The sequence below is a fragment of the Camelina sativa genome, chromosome 5, assembly GCF_000633955.1.
Source record: "Camelina sativa cultivar DH55 chromosome 5, Cs, whole genome shotgun sequence".
Lineage (NCBI taxonomy): Eukaryota > Viridiplantae > Streptophyta > Magnoliopsida > Brassicales > Brassicaceae > Camelina > Camelina sativa.
This window is the reverse complement of record NC_025689.1, coordinates 33,659,960-33,678,243: the sequence shown is the minus strand read 5'-3', so window position 1 is coordinate 33,678,243 and position 18,284 is coordinate 33,659,960. Positions and strand designations below refer to the sequence as shown.

Here is an 18,284-nt window from a genome sequence, read left to right as displayed (position 1 = left end):
ATTAAATTAATTGCACTCATTTTTACAAAAAAAAAAGTAGAACCCGGTTTTATCCGGTTTAATGGTTCACCGGTTTTTGGGTTTTTGGCGGGTTGATATGGTTTTTTACCGGTTCAATTTCTTTTGGGTTTTGATATTAACCCAACCCGGATATAATACCGGTTCGCGGGTTAACGTGGTTCGACCGCCGGTCCAGTCCGGTTTTGAAAACATTGCTTTTAGTTTAGTAAATTTTTCTGTTCTAAATAGGATTAGGACACAAATTTTAGGATATATTTTCTAGGATTTTAGGATAGTTACTAAAATATTTTGGAAGTTATCCTAATTTATGCTTTAATCTTAGAACAATTCCGATTTCAATGTTTTAGTTTTTTTTAGAAGTTTAACAATTAACTAAGAACAATCGGATTCAATCCTAGAACAATCAAACTAATGCTTTCTTATGAATTTCGAACTTAGTTTTCTAGTTCTAAGGTTCTCATGCATCAAGCAAGAACAAACAAACAATCCTAATCGGATTAACAACCTAGAACAATCATATTAAAATTCTTCTCTAAATCGATTTTAGGCTTCTAGGTTCAATGCTCTTATGCAAATAACAAGCAATCAATCAACAACAATCAACCGGATTTAATCACAGAATAATTTGGTGCAATTAGCAAGTAATCTAGCAACCCTAAACCTCACACAATCCGATTTTAGTATTTTAGGGTTCTTATAGAAATAAGTCAGGTTCGATTATATGTGTCCAATAGGTTCGAATTTGTTTACCTTCCACCAATTAGGGGTTGACTGGAATTGATCCGGGAGCTAAAGACCTCGGATATACCTTTGAGTTGATTCACGAACCTCGGACAAAGTAAGCATACGAACCGATCACGAACAGAGCTTTTCACGAACAGAGATTGACCACGAACCTCGAACAAGTTATGAACAAAAACTTGATCACGTACAGAAACCGGCTACGATCGGATCTCTGAGCAGGAACTAGCCGCGTACACGAACGGAAGCTGATCGCCGAACTTGGACGAACAAGAACTTTTGTGGGCGGCGGTTTAGGGTTCGGACAAGAGAAGAAAGATGTGCGGCGGTTTTAGGGTTTTAGGTTTTCTCAGCTGGCTTTAGGGCTTCGTGCTGATAACATGTTGTAAACTAGAGGATTCAAAGGCTGAAAACTCTTGTTCTTATTAACTTATAATCAAATGAGGTTACATATATATAGTAAAGTACAAAGGCAAAGCCTAAACCGACTTAGTAATAAGGACATGGCCGATGGGCCTTGGCCGACGGGCCTTACAGAAAAAGACATATAGAAAACCGGTAGAGTCCATTAAGTGATTTACAACAAAAATAAAACAATACTATATTTATTAATGCTAATTTTGGAACTTTAGGTAACCTGTGCTATGTTTGTCTACAAAACTTAGTTTAGTGCTAATGTAGGCAATTCCTCTTAGAGGAATTCATCTATTCTTTTTTTACTAAAACGTTGCAAACTATAATCATTAGAAATAAAAAGAATTTTTTTTCAAATCATTTATAATACTTGAAAATCTATAATTTATGATATTATTTATATTCGATCAAATTACATAAACATATTTTTGAATGTTAAGATAATCAATTTGATTTTGTTATATTATATAATTTATGGATAAAAATCCTACGAGATCTGCATCTTTGACCATTCAATGTATACAATTTCTGTTTTTTTTTAATTATTAGTTATATGTTTCTTATTGTGTTCTTATTTGCTTCCATTTGAATTGATTTTGTTGTATATATCCTTCTCATTCGTATCTTTTTATGATCGGAAATAGATATGCTAGTAATAAATTCTTCATATATATATATATATATATAGTCTCTACATGTGTACATTACCATTAACATTCCTGGTTTTTTTTCCACCTAATTTTCATTTTTATTGTATAAAATCAACAAAGATGATGACTAAAGCTACAGTTCTTTCTATCTTTATGATCGTTCTCGTTTTAGGTTTGATTTACACATCTACCATTCTATAAACATTTTAAAATATTTGTAGTTATTGTTTGTCTCAATATTTTTTATTATGTAAGAATTGTTTTAAAGATTATGTTTTAAATATTTATCAGGAATGATGACGGGAGAGACGCAAGGACAAGAAATGTGTCGTGATGTTCTGAGAGGTCAAAAGTGTGTCACTCACACCTGTGCCACTTTCTGTAAGCAAAAATGGAATGGAAGTGGCTTCTGCTTCCAGAACGGACAGATTAAAAACTGCATCTGCACGTTTCCTTGCAAATCTTGATTTATTTATTTTTTGTTTTTATCAATTGTTATCTATATAAACAATAATAATAAAAAAATTATTATAATGACATGAAAAAGGAAACAAAATGTTACAGTATTCAGTCTTATATGAATTCTGATTTCACTTTTTTTTATAAGACATGAGCTATTATAATTTTTTTTTTGAACAAAAAGAGCTATTATAATAACTTATAACCTGGAGATGATCTCCAAAGTTGACGACAAGAGCTCCAGGGACGGGAGGGATATCAACCCAATATTGGTCGTCATGGAGAACTTGAAGCCCTCCGATATTCCCCTGAAGAACAATGGAGAGAGAAGAAAAATCAGTGTGCTTGCTTAAGCCTAGAGTAAGGTCAGGCTGAGGGCAAGGTGGGTAATACTGGCCAAACAAGACCAATGACTTGCTGCAATCCATGTCCTTGAGGTGATTACGGTTCAACCCTAGAGCCTCTGATAGAAGCTCAAAGAGCCACTCACCTAAATTCATTATTTCCTTTGTGTACTCCATCATAATCTCCCTGCCACAACAAAACTTTTGATTCAAATTTAAGAGGTTTTACTGGCTCATGTATTTTTAAAACCATTTAACTCCAAATGAGTTTCCTTTTATCTTCATTAAAAGGAAACTCACCTAAATTCAAATGAGTTTTCTTTCTGACGGCGCGGACACTAAATTTTTCTTCATCTTTCGAATTTTAGCTTTAATCCTTAAGATTTTGTTCTCTTCAGTTTAAGTCCCTTCATCTTGTGATATGTATAGATTTTATCCCCTATACTTTGTGATTTTAACTTTAATCCCATATCTTTGGTTATTTTTAAGCTGAATCCTTTTAACTTTTGAATTTTAAATTTAGTCGGTGTTAACGTTTTGGGATGAGAAATTTACGTCAGCGAGTAAAAATATATTTCAAAGACTTTTATTTGGTCAATGTCTCATACACATGGAGTTCAGTCCACACATTATTATAATGAAACAGATTTTGTGAGTTAATTAAGATAATGAAGATGTTGTAAAAAAAAAAAAAAAAAAGATAATGAAGAAGATAAAAGCTTGATTAATTATTCCTAAATGAGGCTAAGTGCCCCTTACATAGATAGAGTTCAGAAATTAAACCAACGTAAACATTAAACCGGGTTTAAACAACAGACCGGCATTAATTACTAGCTAAAGATAGAAAGGATATAGGAGAAGAGTCTGTGACATATGAGGCTTTTTTATTTTGGCCAATTAATATTGTCTCAGATCTTGACATGGAGTGAGGCAGACACTCGTTTATTGATACAAAAGATATATTTGTTTCGGTCAGTTTGCTCAGATCTTGAAAGGGTGTAAGGCAGAGGTATTGACCCCTCTAGACCCGTACATGCTTGACAACTCGACGATGGTGGTGTCCCTATACTTGGGAGGGTTTTGTTCTGTAGTAAGCTCTTTGATGGGTCCATATACTCGACGATCTTCCTTCATGACAATGCTGAACAAACATGCCACTGAAATCCGCGGTTCAGCTGCTCCATTTGCTATTACCCTGTGCTCCACGCTTCTGAATTTGTCATTGCTTATAAGCTGCACAATAAAAATGTTAAAAGTCACATTTCCGTCGTCTAAAATCATTGATGAAGCGTTCTATCAATACAAAAACAAAGCTAAAAAGTTACTGGTAATTTATATAACCTGGAGAAGATCTCCGACGTTGACGACAAGAGCCCCAGGGACGGGAGGGACATCGAGCCAATATTGGTCATCATGGAAAACTTGAAGTCCTCCGACATTCCCCTGAAGAACAATGGAGAGAAAAGAAAAATCTGTGTGCTTGACTAAGCCTAGAGTAAGGTCAGGCTGAGGGCAAGGTGGGTAATAATGGCCAAACATGACCAAAGACTTGCTGCAATCCATGTCCTTGAGGTGTTTAGGGTTTAACCCCAAAGCCTCTGATAGAAGCTCAAAGAGCAATTCCACTAATTTCATTACTTCTTTTTTGTACTCCATCATAATCTCCCTGCCACATCAAAAAGACTTTTTGATTCAGAGTTTAAGAGGTTTTATCAATCGCTCATCATGAATTTGTACTTGATTTTGAAATAGATAATCTTTTATGTTTCATTTTTTTTAATTAAAAAGAAAAACATTTCATTAGGATTTTTCTTTTTTTTTGTGGTTTGATAAAAGCCTTTCTTATAAAACTTTTGAAAACCGTTTGTAGAAGAGTTGGACCTTACCCACAAATTGGAGGCAAGTCCTCTGATGTGGGAGGATCCGGGGCCATATAGGCACACATGGTATCTCTCCAACTCGCCGCCTGAGAGGTGAAGAGATCATAGTTACTGTAGTAAACCATTTTTCTAGTGTGATCGCGAGAGTAGAACCGTTTCTTTAATTCAGAGTCTTGCTCGTGAAACCCGCGAACCCCTTCGTTCACCTTCTCCAGCACGTCGAGGGGGATCCCGTGATTAACCACCTGGAAGAAGCCCCATTTGTCCGCTGCATCTCCTATCTTGTCCACCAAGCTTCTTCGCGTGTCTGAATCTTGATTCTTGTAGTACACTCCTCCTTTCAGATCGATGGTTGGGATCGTGAGCTGTGAATCTCCTAGTGGTGGTTTTGGGCTTTCTAAAAGAACCGGAGACGCAGTACGGAACATAGCTGGAACCTCTGAGATTCCAGAATCAACAAGGCCTTTCACGCCTCCCATCGTCTCCTCGAAAGATTTTAGTTGAGTTAAACGATCAGTTGCAATGTTGGATGTTGTTGAATCCATTGCTTTTTTTCTTTTTCTTTTTCTTTTTTTTTTCTTTCTTTCTACGATTTACATCGACATACTAGTCTTATAGTATTTTTATACTTGTTATAGTGACTTCAAGCCTTCAAAGCACTATTATTAACAAAGTACAGTATAATATGGCCACCATCAAACCATAATTAACAAATACAGTATAATATGGCCACCATCAAACCATAATTAACAAAGTACAGTATAACATGGCCACCATCAAACCATAGTTAACAAATACAGTATAATATATATGGGCGGTGACCCGTGACTATCAAACAATTTTAACAAATACAGTAGAATCTGGCCAGTGACCTGTGACCATCAAACCATTATTAACAGATTCAGTCTTTTTATAGAATACTTTTTGTAGTTCATAATTCATCATATATAATAGTAAAATCTAAGGTGATCTTTAGCCACCCCCACAAAAGAGTGACCATAAATACAAACACTACTATACTAGTAATGTACAGTAACAACTATTAACTACGAAGGGGAGGATATATGTTGTATTGTACCCTCTGTGCATAGATATATAATAATAAAATCAGATAATTTTGAATTGACAAAATTTATAGTATAGCCCTCTTAACTTTTGAGTTTTAAATTCAGTCTCTTAACTTTGTGATGTTAATTTATTGGGATGAGAATAAGTCAATGAGCCGAGGGTGTGTTTCTTCAAAAGACTTTTTATTTGGTCCATGTCACATGGGACTGGAACACATACTTGCACACAATTATTTTACAAAAGACATTATATTTCGCCAATGACTCGGGTCTTGACATAAAGAGACGCAAACAAACATTATTGATACAGAGATATATTATTTAATTGGTCAATGTGGTCAGATCTTGAAATGGTGTAACGCAGATGTATTGAGCTCTTTAGACCCGTACATGCTCGAGAACTCGGCAATAGTGGTGTCCCTATACTTGGGAGGGTTTTGTTCTGACGTTAGTTCTTTGATGGGTCCATATACTCGAGGATTTGCCTTCATGACAGTGCTGAAGAAACATGGCACTGAAATCCGCGGTTCAGCTGCTCTATTTGCTATCACCCTGTGCTCCACACTTGTGAATTTGTCATTGCTTATAAGCTGAACAATTCAAAAAAAAAAAAAAAAAGTTAGTCACATTTCCGTCTAAATCATTGATGAAACTATATATCAATAGAAACAAAGCTAAAAGTTTACTAGTAATATAACCTGGAGAAGATCTCCAACGTTGACGACAAGAGCTCCAGGGACGGGAGGGATATCAACCCAATATTGGTAGTCATGTATTTTTTTAAAACATTTAAATCCAAATGGGTTTCCTTCATCTTCTTTAGGAAGTCTTTCTAAAAGAACATTGTAGTCAGTTAATTCAGTTGGTATGGAAACCTTACCCACAAAGTGGAGGTAAGTCCTCTAATGTGGGAGGATCCGGGGCCATATAGGCACACATGGTATCTCTCCAACTCGCCGCCTGAGCTGTGTAGAGATCAAAATTACTGTAGTAAACCATTTTTCTATTGTGGTCGCGAGAGTAGAACCGTTTCTTTAATTCAGCATCCTGCTCGTGAAACCCCCCAACCCCTTCTATCACCTTCTCCAGTACGTCGAGCGGGATCCCGTGGTTTACCACCTGGAAGAAACCCCATTTCTCCGCTGCATCTCCTATCTTCTCCACCACGCTTCTCCGCGTGACTGAATCTTGATGCTTGTAGTACACTCCTCCTTTCAGATCGATGGTTGGGATCATTATAATATTAAAATCTAAGTTGATCATATCTATATTTAGTATATACATGCGTAACAAACCATCCCACAAAAGAGTAAGCATACCAACAATACTATATAGTCATATAAAGTAGCAACTATTAACTATGCTGTACCGCACTGTGCATAGGTATATAATAATAAGATCAGAGAATTTTGAATTGAAAAAATTTAAAAATGTTATGATTTATGATAATTTTTTCACTCTGATTAAGCCATTAAGGCGAATAATTAATCACTTATATCTTTACAAGAAGAGGGTCTGTTCAGTGATTCTGGAACTTGTAGCCATTCTTGAATTGCGGATCGAAGAGCAAGATTAGGAACCAAGCTCGTGTGAGAAAGCCTTTTGTTTATCATTGGAGAAGTCTCGTGTCCTCTCTCGAACCAACCGCTTATTGCTTCTCCTTCATATGTAAAACCATCGGCTGCTACATGTGGATCCTCCATTATATCCTGCAACAAAATAACAGTTTCTTTCTTATAATTACAGCATTTTGGTCACCTCTATAGTTTCATTGATCTTTTGTAACGTTTCTTTACCTGTGTAATAGGACATATAAAGTACTGAGGCGGTTCACGTTGTTTAGAGGGAGACGTTTCCTCTACGTCGTGCTTGCTCTCCAGCTTTGATACTTCTCTAAGCTCTATCTTCAACTCTTCTTGTTCTTCTCTGAGTATTCTCAACGCTTCCACTGATAAGCTATACTTGTCTTGAAGCTTTCTTATCACCATATTAGATTCGGCTATTTGGATCTCGGATTCTGATCTCATCTTTTCAATATCTTCTTTTGCTTTCCTTAGCACCTTCTCTGTTTCTTTCCTACGCTTCAACTCCTCGAAATACGCAGTTTCCCATTGTTTAGCCTACAATTTTCGTTAGAGACAGAGTTATAAAAGTTTGATACGTCTAAGCAAAAACAAAACTTGTTAAGTGGAAATTTCATACTACCTTTTTGAGTGCGTCAATTGCAGATTTTTCAGCTTCATCACGCTTAGACGCCTCAAAGTGTGCTTTCCTTTTGGAAGTCTCAGCTTCTGTGACAGCTACTTTGATCAAATCATCATGATCTCTAACTATACTCGACCTTGGAACACTTTCACTTCCTCTAGTAATCTCGGATTGTCTCAAAGAATTTGTCGACGATGCACATTCTAGATACAAGTTCTCTGTTCTTCTAGCTTTTTCTGCATTGTAGTATAACTTGTGAGACAAGTAAAACTCAAAGACCAATCCTGAACAGTGACTATATCTAGTATGTTCAGCTAACATAACAAAAGATGAAGAAATGACTTAATAAATTAGCCAAACCTTGAACTAATTAGGTATCCGTTGCACGTAAACCATATCTGACAAGTAGCAGACGCTTCTCTGTTAATGTAAATAGCTTTCTTGGACTGCAAGTCTCTCATTTTCCTGCATAATCAACGTTTTAGTTCATTTACTGATCTGCGTTTTAGTCTTTTTAGATAACAAAAGAAGCCCTAGTCTACTACACTTATCAACCACCTACATTGAATAGTGTCTATCACCTGCTGCTCCCATGACGAGTTTCCTAACTCCACGCTGAGATATCAATTGGAGGATACCTTCCTCTACCGAATCCATTTCAATATATACTATCTCTGCACTGACCTATTCACACGATTTAACTTGAAATTTACAACCAAATCTCTCTTCTACCATAAAAAAAAAAAAACTTGGATATATAAGAAGTAACCCATACCTGCATTTGCCTGCATATATGAAAGTAGGTGTCCAACTTCTTGTGAGCTTTCTTCTTGTCTTTTCTATAAAGCCGCAAATTTTGCTCGTCGAACATTGCCCTCGCTTTTTAAAATGAATAAAACAAGATAGTCCAAAGTTAACCAAAATATCCTTAAGTAAACTTTTGCTAAGGAGATTTAGGTTACTTACAAACTGAGTTCTGGATAGGTTTATGAACATAGACGATGCAAAACTCTTTGCCTCCAGTGTTCTCTATAGCCCAAACGAGACTAGACTTGCCCTCTAGTTTTTTGCATGACACTGCTACATAGATCTTCTCATCCATCAGCGTCTCTCTTTTGCTATTTTCCATTGATTCAACCATATCTCTGCCGTGATATCTTAAATCGCCAACCATTTTCACAATTTCTTGGATCGGAATCTTCAATGTTATGGTCACTCCGGTCCATATATAAAAAAAAATAACAGAGTATTTGATGAGCCAAGGTATAGTCTATATATAGAGGGAGAAGAGGAAAGGCTTATCAGAGAGACACATATCTAATCACGAAACCGTGTTTAATGAAAGCCGCCTTATCGCAGAAGCTTAATCAGATAACTTATGAACAATGGATAAGCCTATTGACTTTCAATAAGAGCCGACCAAAGAATCTCAAAGTAATTGATTGTCTCTGTCTTTGTCAAGAAAGAAATGTCAACATTACGAAACTGAGATCGAAACTTTCAGATTTGAACTTAGATTTGATGCCGTCAACGGCTGCGTATTATTACGGCTATGCCCTTAACTGTCACACCCGCTTCATAACGACCTCGTCTTCTCTCCCGCGTAAAAATTAATTTATATTTTTGTTAATGCTAATTAATTTTAAGCGTTGAAGAGTTTTTGTACAAACAAGTTCATAGAGCAAACAAAGCTATATAACGTCCACAATTTTAGTTGATCAACAGAAATAGTTATTTTAGTTTCATGTGAAAATGATAGTTTCAGTTTTTTTTTTTTTTTCCTTTTTCTGTCAAACCAATTATCTAATTAACACTCTAAATCATATAAATTATTCAAGCAAATACATCATCACTTAGATCATAGTTTCAAAGTTAACTAAATTACACAACCAAGGTACATGACACGAATCAACCTGAACTTTGCAGTTTTAATATTTAGTCCCTTATATATTTGGGATTTAAAGTTAGTCGTCCCCTCACTTTTTTTTATCTTACGTTTAGTCCCTCAACTTTTTACGAATGTATTCAATGGGCCAGAGTATTTGATTATTTTCGGCCCGTAATAGTAAATGGGCCGTATGAGATAATAGGTCAGTTGTAGTAGCCCTTCTTCATGAGGGACAATTTTGCATAAGCTTGTTGTTTCTCACCCAATAAATAGTTTTTTTTTTTAATTTTTTAGGTTAAACTAAAAAGTTTAAATGGGATAATAGTTGGTGAGACTATGATGACTCTCTTCGTCCTCTTAGTTTTTGTCTTGTTTATAGGTTTAAAATATCATATATTCTTAATCATTATGGACACATATATTCAGATATTTTTACTTGTTTATTGGGTACTAAATTATTAATCGATCTGAAATTTTCTTTAATCATAATTAATAATGGTTTTGAACTTGTAGATATGATAATATATACAACAACGCAATAGCCCATAGACATTTAATGAGTACTTTATACCTCTTTTAGTAAGGAAACATACATCGCACGAACCTAACTCAATCAATATACAGTTTTTGCATATTTTTAAAACCTTTTTTTTATGTGCAACAGTGAATATAATATAGAGGTATATCATGCATACAATTCGAAATAATTATGTACAACTAATACAAAATTGGGTTGAGTTAGTTGTTAAGTACCTATTGATCAATCACATTATCTGATATATATAACGAGATGGCGTTAATTTATTGGTGTGTTTTCTTCGCAAACAGCCAATTTTCGTGGACCGAATAAAGCATCAAAATACAAAAAAGTCGATAATTAATTAGTGCTGATAATATGAGACCGTCCACTAGTGATGTTTTAGTTTCAACAGATTAATATTCACGCATTTTCAATTTTTTCGTAATTTTACGTTGCCACTTCGGTTGGATCATCGCATGCTGATGGCATTTCATTGTTGCAATGATATCCAAAGTGCATTTTTTATCTATCGAACGTTTAGTCAAAATATGTCGACTTCAGAATTTAATTTATGCACAATTATATATTATATTGCTCATCATGATTTTTTCTTCATGTAATTTATGTAAGATTTAAGACCAATCAATATCCATGCAGTTTTTGCATATAATTCTTAAAACGTTATGCTAAGAAGCTATTATATCAAAAATAAATATAAAACTTATTTAATACATCAAAGCTTTATAGATTTTATTCGAATAAGACCATTAATATAATTAAGATATAACGATCCAATAAAATAAATATAGATCAGCAACTTCAGACTAAATATAATGCACAAAAGTTTTTTTTTTTAACCCCAATAATTAGCTTTATTGCGTCACTGTAGATAACTTTTCGTGCAATGCAAAAATTATTGTGATGATTTTATTTGATTTCATGGCAAACACAAAATTTTATTTGATGTACTTATTAATTATATAAGATTGGGGGGAATGGTTGCGCTTTTCTATTTACCAAAGTATAAAAATGTACAGAAAGATTAAAATATACAATTTACACCCTTCTTTTTTTGTGAACTAGACATATTTTGCTCTATATAAAAAGAAAATGAAACCTAACTTTAATATATTGATATAATGCACCTTTAAAACAAATTTAAAAGGTGTGTAAAAAAGACAAATTGAAAAGCTTATGGGTTTTGGGGAGAATCCTATGAAAAATAAAATGATTGGCATCCACTTACATAGCTTTGTAGTGTTTCATTGGGATACAGACCTTACCAAAAAAATATGTTGGGATACAGATGTAAAGACCAAACGTCGTCGTTCATCATTCAAGTATCTCAACGAACATTTCCCAATCCTCAATAATACAAAATTGTTGATGATCATTTTTATTATACAAGTTTCAGGGTGTGTGTTTCGTTTATAAAACTGTCGGCATGTATTAACTTCAATTGATTATTACATTACGTAAATGGACATTATAACTACTAGTGTATATAAGTACAAACTTAAACTATAAACATATATATCTGCATACATTAAAATAAACAAATAAAAAACAAAATTTAATGAGTAGGTGATTAGCTAGTTGTCTAAACAAAGATGAACATCGTTGTATATTTCATCATGCTAATTATAGTATATGTCAGAGTATATATCATATAAATAAAGTTTGGCAAATGCTGTTCTATTGTGTTTCTTAGAGTCCAATCTATATTTGGGTTATTTAATTATAACAATTTAGAGGGTAGGCAAACCTCGTGGCAGTAAATCAAGATTAAGGAAAAAAAAATGTTTTAATTTTTTTCTTCATTTTGTATCTAAAATTGCGAATTGAACATAAAGATGAACAAGAATGAGAAAAAACAGAAAAACCTAAACGAAACTCTCAAAAGAGTTAGGAAACTTTATAACACTGTAGAAAATAACACTATTATTGGCATTATCATTTATTTTGTATTTATTATATATATATATATATATATATTAGTTTAGTGCTTTTAAATTCCGTGATGCAAAACCTTTTCATGACTGAGAAGTGAGAAAATGTTTATATGTAGCTGTAGAACTACAAAATGCAAAATGACACTCTGAAAATGTAACGAAGTGATAACTACACAGTACACGTAACACACTACTCACTTGTCGAAACAAAATTTTGTTGTTCACCTCTAAAGTAAAAAAGAAGAAGATTTGAGGTCACGAACGCGTTTAGCCATTAGTCAAACATAGTTATGGTCTATATGGATGGGTAACATCGTAACGGACTACTATTTTTTCACATCCCTATTTATTTAGTTGCATTCTATAAACAAAACATATAAAATTGTCCTTGACTTATATACCTAATTGCGTTTTTCTTTTGTTCGTTTTTTAAATTAATTTCTGTTTTATTCATGATCTCGCATATACCTAATTTATCATTTACTTTTCGAAATATATCTTGAAGTCTAACTAGTATTTTTTTTTTTTTTTGGGAACAATATATAGTTTACTAAATTTTAATTTAAGGATGACAGCAATTGTTAGAAACCACTAAATTAATTAAAGTTTAATGAATTATAAAACCATAACTTTATCTTACGTATGAGAATTAATATCTAGACAAACTATCAACTTCAACCTACAATTAATTTCATATTAGACTCATAACATTTTATATAATGCTCAGAATCTGAATGTCGTGTATACAATATCCCCTAAATTTGTTAAATGTGTCCATAATTAAAAAAAAAAAAAGTTGTCCATAAATGAAGAGACTCCAATGCATGTCATTTTTGACTTTTTCTTCATTTTTATAACGCTTTATTCTAACTTCTCACTTATTTCTTTTAATTAATTTTCTTGATATGTGTTGACTTTGCAATTTTCGTAAACGGAAATTACCATCATACCCTTCCCGACACATTCGTTCTGTACGGTACTACCGTAGCGACGACTCCTTCTAGAGGACCATTAACCTAGCTACCTGCATCACCAAACCTTCTCTCACCATATACATATAAATGATATACTATATGTACGTATACTACACATTCATTACAGTCTCGTGAAGACACTAATACACTTGTATATATATATATATCTACAACGACAACGATGTGTAAAAGGAGTTACGGGCGAGGATTCCAATGGCTGCTGCACCTTAAAGTGAACAAAGTCAATATTAACCAAACAAAAAGAAAAAACATCTTTACTCTTTTTGTTCAGCTAGAGAAAACATATATCTTGGCTCATATGTAAATAATGAAACTTAATCCAATCTCCACACACCACACTTTCTAATAATCTAGGTTTGTCCTTCTTTTGTTTTTCCTAGTAATTTATTCAACTCGTGTGACTTTATGCCTAATTCTCCATTTTTTTATAAATATTTTATCTTTTTTTCTTTTCAATATTTCATATTCTGGTGAGAGAAAGATGGGTCTTCATAATCTAAATTGAGACACTAGTTTGTTGTTCAACACCCTCGTGTTTCGAGCTTCGTTACTTCGTTCTTTCATTTTTATGTATAAAAAAGTTTCGAGAAAAAAAGCCGCAAATTCAGCCAAGTTTTTTCCGGGAAAGTCTGGTAAACACTTAAGGGCATTCTTTTGTTTGTTTCGTGGAAAACAGCTAAAAAGTTGTAAAGATGGCTTCTCTTATTAATTGATCCTCCAGCTGCATTTTCAGATTTTTCCCAAGTATCGGATCAGATTCTTTAAAGGTATTTACTATTTTCTTTTTACTCTTTTATGCTTTTTTATTTCTTCCTTTCTTCTTCTTCTTCTTCTTCTTCTTCACGATGATTGTCACCAAAACAAAAACAAAAAAGAAGTTCACTTGCTACAAAAGGAAAGGTATCGAATCATAAACAGTAATTATCACAGTGCGTTTGTGTGACTGATTGGAAAAAATCATGTAAACAGAGTTTTAACAGATCACTTGCATGATGAAAAGTTAAATATTTTTGGCTTGTTTCTTTTCTTTTTTTATATATATAAATTCAGACATGAGTTTATTCTTTGCTTGTATTAACAGTTTCCTTACCACTTCTCTATTAAAGTGTGTGAACTGTTAAATGGAGAGAAACTGTCGGAGAAATCTTAAAAGAGAAGGCATAAATGGAATAGGGTGTATGTGGGTGTTCATCAGTCTCTTTGGATCTAATCAGAAACGTCTCTTGATGGATTTGAAACGTGGAAGCAAAAGAGTTTCAGGTTTTTGTTTCTTTTAACATTTATACTATTATGTGTCTTGAAAGAATCTTTCTGTTATAAAGATAATATTAATCAGTCTATATTACTTTAATTTATGCAGGTAATGAGATGAAGCAGCTTACTTGTTCTTGTGAGAGCTCATCTCATGAGAGTAGTGTTGACAAACTCATTGATGATGAGGTGGGAATCGATGTTTTGATTGCTGGTGATGAACATGTAGAGACGACTGAGGTTTGTAAGAGTTTAGGTGATGAATCTGAAGAGAAATTTAAAGAGATAATTAAACGGTTGATAGCTCAGAAAGAAGGAGAGATCCAAACTTGTAAGGACTTGTTAGAGGCTTTTCATGTTTTGGGTTCTGAAGAAGAATCATTCATGAAGAAGATTTCATCACATGAAGATGCTCAGACCTTGGGAGGAGATTCTAAGAGAGTAGTAGAGCCTGAAGTAGTCTCTAAGCAAGAGGCCGTGGTATTACCGAAGAGGAAACCTAGTTTTTTCAGCAGGAAATGGAAATCAGAAGAAAGGAGAAACAGATCTCAAGTTGCAAAAACGATTGTGGTTTTAAAACCTGGTCCAAGTAGTTTGAATCTTGATTCATCATCTGATCCTCATTCTAATGTTAACAAGTCCAAAACCGGGAGAACTTTTTCTCGCTTTCTTATCGGTTTAGTCAAAAGAAGACTACAATCTGCTGTTGGAAAGAAGTCATGTGATGATCATGCTGATAAGATGAGCCAAAACTGTAGTATGCAAGAAGAGATACAGAGTAAACCAGACAAGCATATACCGGACGAAGAAAAACCGTTATGTAAGGAAAGAAAGAGTGAGGCGGCTGATGAGAAGGATACTGACTCAGAGAAGATTATGTCTGGCTTGTATATTGCAGCCAAGAAACACTTGTCTGAAATGCTTGCAAATGGAGATATTGATGTGAATTTACCAGATAAGGAAGTGCCAAGAATCCTTGGGAAGATTCTTTCTCTCCCTGAGTTCTGTTCACCAGCAGGCAGTCCTAAACTAAACCCGGAACATGATTTGGTTAGCAATCTTAGCCCTCTAAGCCAGACAGATGAGACACCAGAGATTCTGCAATGCAGTCCAGATACAAATGATATGACTGATGAAGATTTAGATAAAGAGGACGATACATTGTTTACCATTGATGTCTCAGTTCCTAATGGTGATTCTTCTTCTTCTTCTTCTTCTTCTTCTTCTTCTTCTTCTTCTTCTTCTTCTCATTTTCTTTCCATTCCCAATTTTTATTATTCTGACAAAATGTCACTAAATGCTTTCAGACTCTGAGAAGGAAACTGAGAATATTGACAAGGAAGAGAAGACTGAGATAGATCCAATATCGGAAACAAGTAGCTCTTCCATTTCCCAGCAAGTCGAAAACGTTGATGAAGATGCGCTTGAGTTTCGTGAAGAAGATGTGAACAAGGTTAGACAGCTTTTGGATGATATAAGTGAATTACATTCTCTGTTTTTTTCTTGAATGAGGATTTCATATTTCATGGCTTGTCTTGTTCTAGGAAATGTTCAACCAAGAGCATTCACCGTCTTCTCCTCCAGGATCTCCACCAAGTTCTTCAGTAAGGTTGACTGAATGCAAAGAAACCGCCACTGATGTGCAAGGAAAGCTAAGTCCAGTGTCCGTGCTTGAGCATCTGTACACAGATGATGACAGTAGCCCAACAACAAGCACAAGTTTCAGTTCAGGTATGTAAGAACTTTAAAGATCAGATCAAGATTGTAACATCAGAACTTGGTTTCTTACTGTTTCTTGATTCACATTTAGCTGGAATGCGGATGCAACCACTCTGTATAAGATTCGATGAAGCTGATTCTCCAAAACCAGAGAAAGACAACAATGTCAAAATCAGCATGGATGACAAGGAGTTGACACTTGCATACATTGAAGCCATTGTGAAATCTGCAGGCCTAGACTGGGAAGAGCTTCTAACAAGACCCTTTTACTCTGAGCAGATTCTTGAACCAGAATTAACAGATGACGTCGTTTTCTGCCCTACACAGCTCTGTGACGATAAGAATCTCCTTTACGACTGTATTGATGAAGTTCTTATGGACTTCTGTTGGAATGAATTCAATCCCGGGCCTTGGATTTCATTCTTGAAACCTGAGGTCCAGCTAATCTCAGACATGGAAATCGCAGCTAAAGTGGCACGAGAAGGAGTTTACTGGCATCTCCTACCTCTGCCTTCCCCTCACACTTTAGATCAGATAGTGGAAAAAGACATGGCTAGACCTGGAAGCTGGATGGATCTCCGGTTTGAGATCGGTTGTCTTGGTTCTTACACAAGTGAAATAATCCTTGATGAGTTAGTAGAAGAGATCATCATGAGCTGCAGAGACATAGTTCAAGTTGAAACGATGCAGGAACCCAACAGCGACAACCTGTGATGAGGCTCTTTCGTTTTAACCTTTTGTTTATCCTGTACAGTTTCATTGCCACTGCCATGGTCAAAACTCTCTAGTTGACCTTCTTGTGCAGCGGCACAACCACAGCTTTTTTTTAACATAAACACAGACTTTTGTTTCTTTCACTTCCATACTCTGTTTTTCTTTCCAGGGGCTTCTGTAGTTTACTCAGCCAAGAGATTTTTGTATGAGTATGAACTAAAGAGTGTAATAACACGAGGCTTGAACTTCCACCAAAACAAAGATGATGGTTTTACAAAGTGCCAATAGAACTACAATTATGTGGTTTTAGCTCTTCCCCAACAATCAAAACAAATACAAGGCCATGAATTTAACTATAGTACAAACACAAACTCTAATGAGGCGTACTTGTATTTTTCTTTTTCTTTCCAAATGCTTGGCTTTTGCTTTCTGATTCATCATCATCATCCTCACTGTCATCACCAGTGTTCTTACTAGAACCAGCGGATTCTGCAACCGATCTTGCATATTTTCTTTTCCCTGCATCAAACTTGGCTTGTAGTTTCTGATCGAGAGGGTCATCTGAAGGTCTACGCTTTGTTTGTCTTGACACTTGAGCACCAAGTCCAAGCCTACGCAGAGTTTACAATGGATACTTCATATTCAGTTTCAAATTCGCAAAAATGAAGTGCAAATTAACATGAACAAAGAAAATTTTCTCCACCTGTGTGGTCGAACTTCTGGTTCAGTCTCAACAGGATCATCCTCTGCAGGCCTCGTCATATTTGCAACCCACTTCTCAGCCTGCAAAACACACAAACTCAAAGCAGTGAGAAGAAACCAAATTATATGAACGCAAGTAAGCAACTTACAAATATAACTCATGGATCAGAAGAAAGATCTATAATTTTTGGGCTTCAAGGAGGTAAATCTTACAAGTTTCTGTGCAGTATGTGTTTTAAGAATCTGTGGAGTTCCCTTCTTCTTTGCCGTTTCCGTTGTCATTGCAACTAGAGTACCACCACCACCTAACTTCCTACTCACCGAATTAAACAAAAAAGTTCACAGTCAGAACTGAGTTTTTACAGTATGCTCTTGCTAAATATTAGCCTCATTGGCCAATCACTGCAACAAGTTAAACCTAAGAAGCTATAGTTTTCGAAGACAACCCTCTTTCACTAAACCCTTCAAACCGTCCCTAAACCTATCCCTAATGAGATAATTATATCAACAAGTAAGATTTTTATGGTTTAAAAATACAATAAACCTCTCCCCAAAGAAACTATGTGACACAACTTCATCACAAAACGAAACAGTAGACTCTCTCAGACATTTCCTCAAACACCTTCCGTGCATATCCTAAGTTAACCAAACTTTAAAACTAAAAAAAACCGTGGTTAAAGGCATACACGAACAAGAACACAGACCTTTTATGCAGACTATTAAGAAATCACCAATTCAAAAAAAAAAAAAAAGAAACTTCCG

At 34.8% G+C, this 18,284-nt stretch overlaps 6 protein-coding genes across 9 annotated transcripts; 2 read left to right on the top strand and 4 right to left on the bottom strand.

The window, feature by feature from the left end:
• Positions 1,905–2,348, top strand: LOC109133147 (putative defensin-like protein 119). Its single transcript, XM_019246186.1, has 2 exons — positions 1,905–1,998; positions 2,118–2,348. Exons 1-2 carry the CDS (start codon positions 1,947–1,949, stop codon positions 2,291–2,293), a joined length of 228 nt encoding a protein of 75 aa, XP_019101731.1. The 5' UTR covers positions 1,905–1,946; the 3' UTR covers positions 2,294–2,348.
• Positions 3,339–5,137, bottom strand: LOC104788428 (1-aminocyclopropane-1-carboxylate oxidase homolog 8-like). Its single transcript, XM_010514182.2, has 3 exons — positions 4,516–5,137; positions 3,971–4,295; positions 3,339–3,862 (listed from the first exon to the last, which is right to left on the bottom strand). The coding sequence occupies exons 1-3, from the start codon at positions 5,052–5,054 to the stop codon at positions 3,611–3,613; spliced, it is 1,116 nt and encodes a 371-aa protein (XP_010512484.1). The 5' UTR covers positions 5,055–5,137; the 3' UTR covers positions 3,339–3,610.
• Positions 5,910–6,812, bottom strand: LOC104789821 (1-aminocyclopropane-1-carboxylate oxidase homolog 8-like). Its single transcript, XM_010515463.1, has 3 exons — positions 6,457–6,812; positions 6,275–6,404; positions 5,910–6,166 (listed from the first exon to the last, which is right to left on the bottom strand). Exons 1-3 carry the CDS (start codon positions 6,810–6,812, stop codon positions 5,915–5,917), a joined length of 738 nt encoding a protein of 245 aa, XP_010513765.1. The 3' UTR covers positions 5,910–5,914.
• LOC104788427 (U-box domain-containing protein 36-like) lies at positions 7,033–9,026 on the bottom strand. The gene is made up of 7 exons (XM_010514180.2): positions 8,748–9,026; positions 8,557–8,660; positions 8,344–8,465; positions 8,137–8,246; positions 7,782–8,011; positions 7,373–7,696; positions 7,033–7,285 (listed from the first exon to the last, which is right to left on the bottom strand). Exons 1-7 carry the CDS (start codon positions 8,953–8,955, stop codon positions 7,061–7,063), a joined length of 1,323 nt encoding a protein of 440 aa, XP_010512482.1. The 5' UTR covers positions 8,956–9,026; the 3' UTR covers positions 7,033–7,060.
• LOC104788425 lies at positions 13,418–16,967 on the top strand. 4 transcript variants are annotated; one of them, XM_010514178.2, is made up of 6 exons: positions 13,418–13,903; positions 14,243–14,396; positions 14,497–15,579; positions 15,695–15,840; positions 15,932–16,118; positions 16,198–16,967. In XM_010514178.2, the coding sequence occupies exons 2-6, from the start codon at positions 14,258–14,260 to the stop codon at positions 16,818–16,820; spliced, it is 2,178 nt and encodes a 725-aa protein (XP_010512480.1). In that variant the 5' UTR covers positions 13,418–13,903; positions 14,243–14,257; the 3' UTR covers positions 16,821–16,967. The 4 variants fall into 4 exon arrangements, with proteins under 4 accessions (XP_010512480.1, XP_010512478.1, XP_010512479.1 ...); XM_010514176.2 differs by having other exon boundaries at positions 14,218–14,396; XM_010514177.1 differs by lacking the exon at positions 13,418–13,903 and adding an exon at positions 13,933–14,036 and having other exon boundaries at positions 14,218–14,396.
• On the bottom strand, positions 17,050–18,284 carry LOC104788422. Its single transcript, XM_010514168.2, has 4 exons — positions 18,227–18,284; positions 17,736–17,835; positions 17,524–17,603; positions 17,050–17,431 (listed from the first exon to the last, which is right to left on the bottom strand). The coding sequence occupies exons 2-4, from the start codon at positions 17,802–17,804 to the stop codon at positions 17,194–17,196; spliced, it is 387 nt and encodes a 128-aa protein (XP_010512470.1). The 5' UTR covers positions 17,805–17,835; positions 18,227–18,284; the 3' UTR covers positions 17,050–17,193.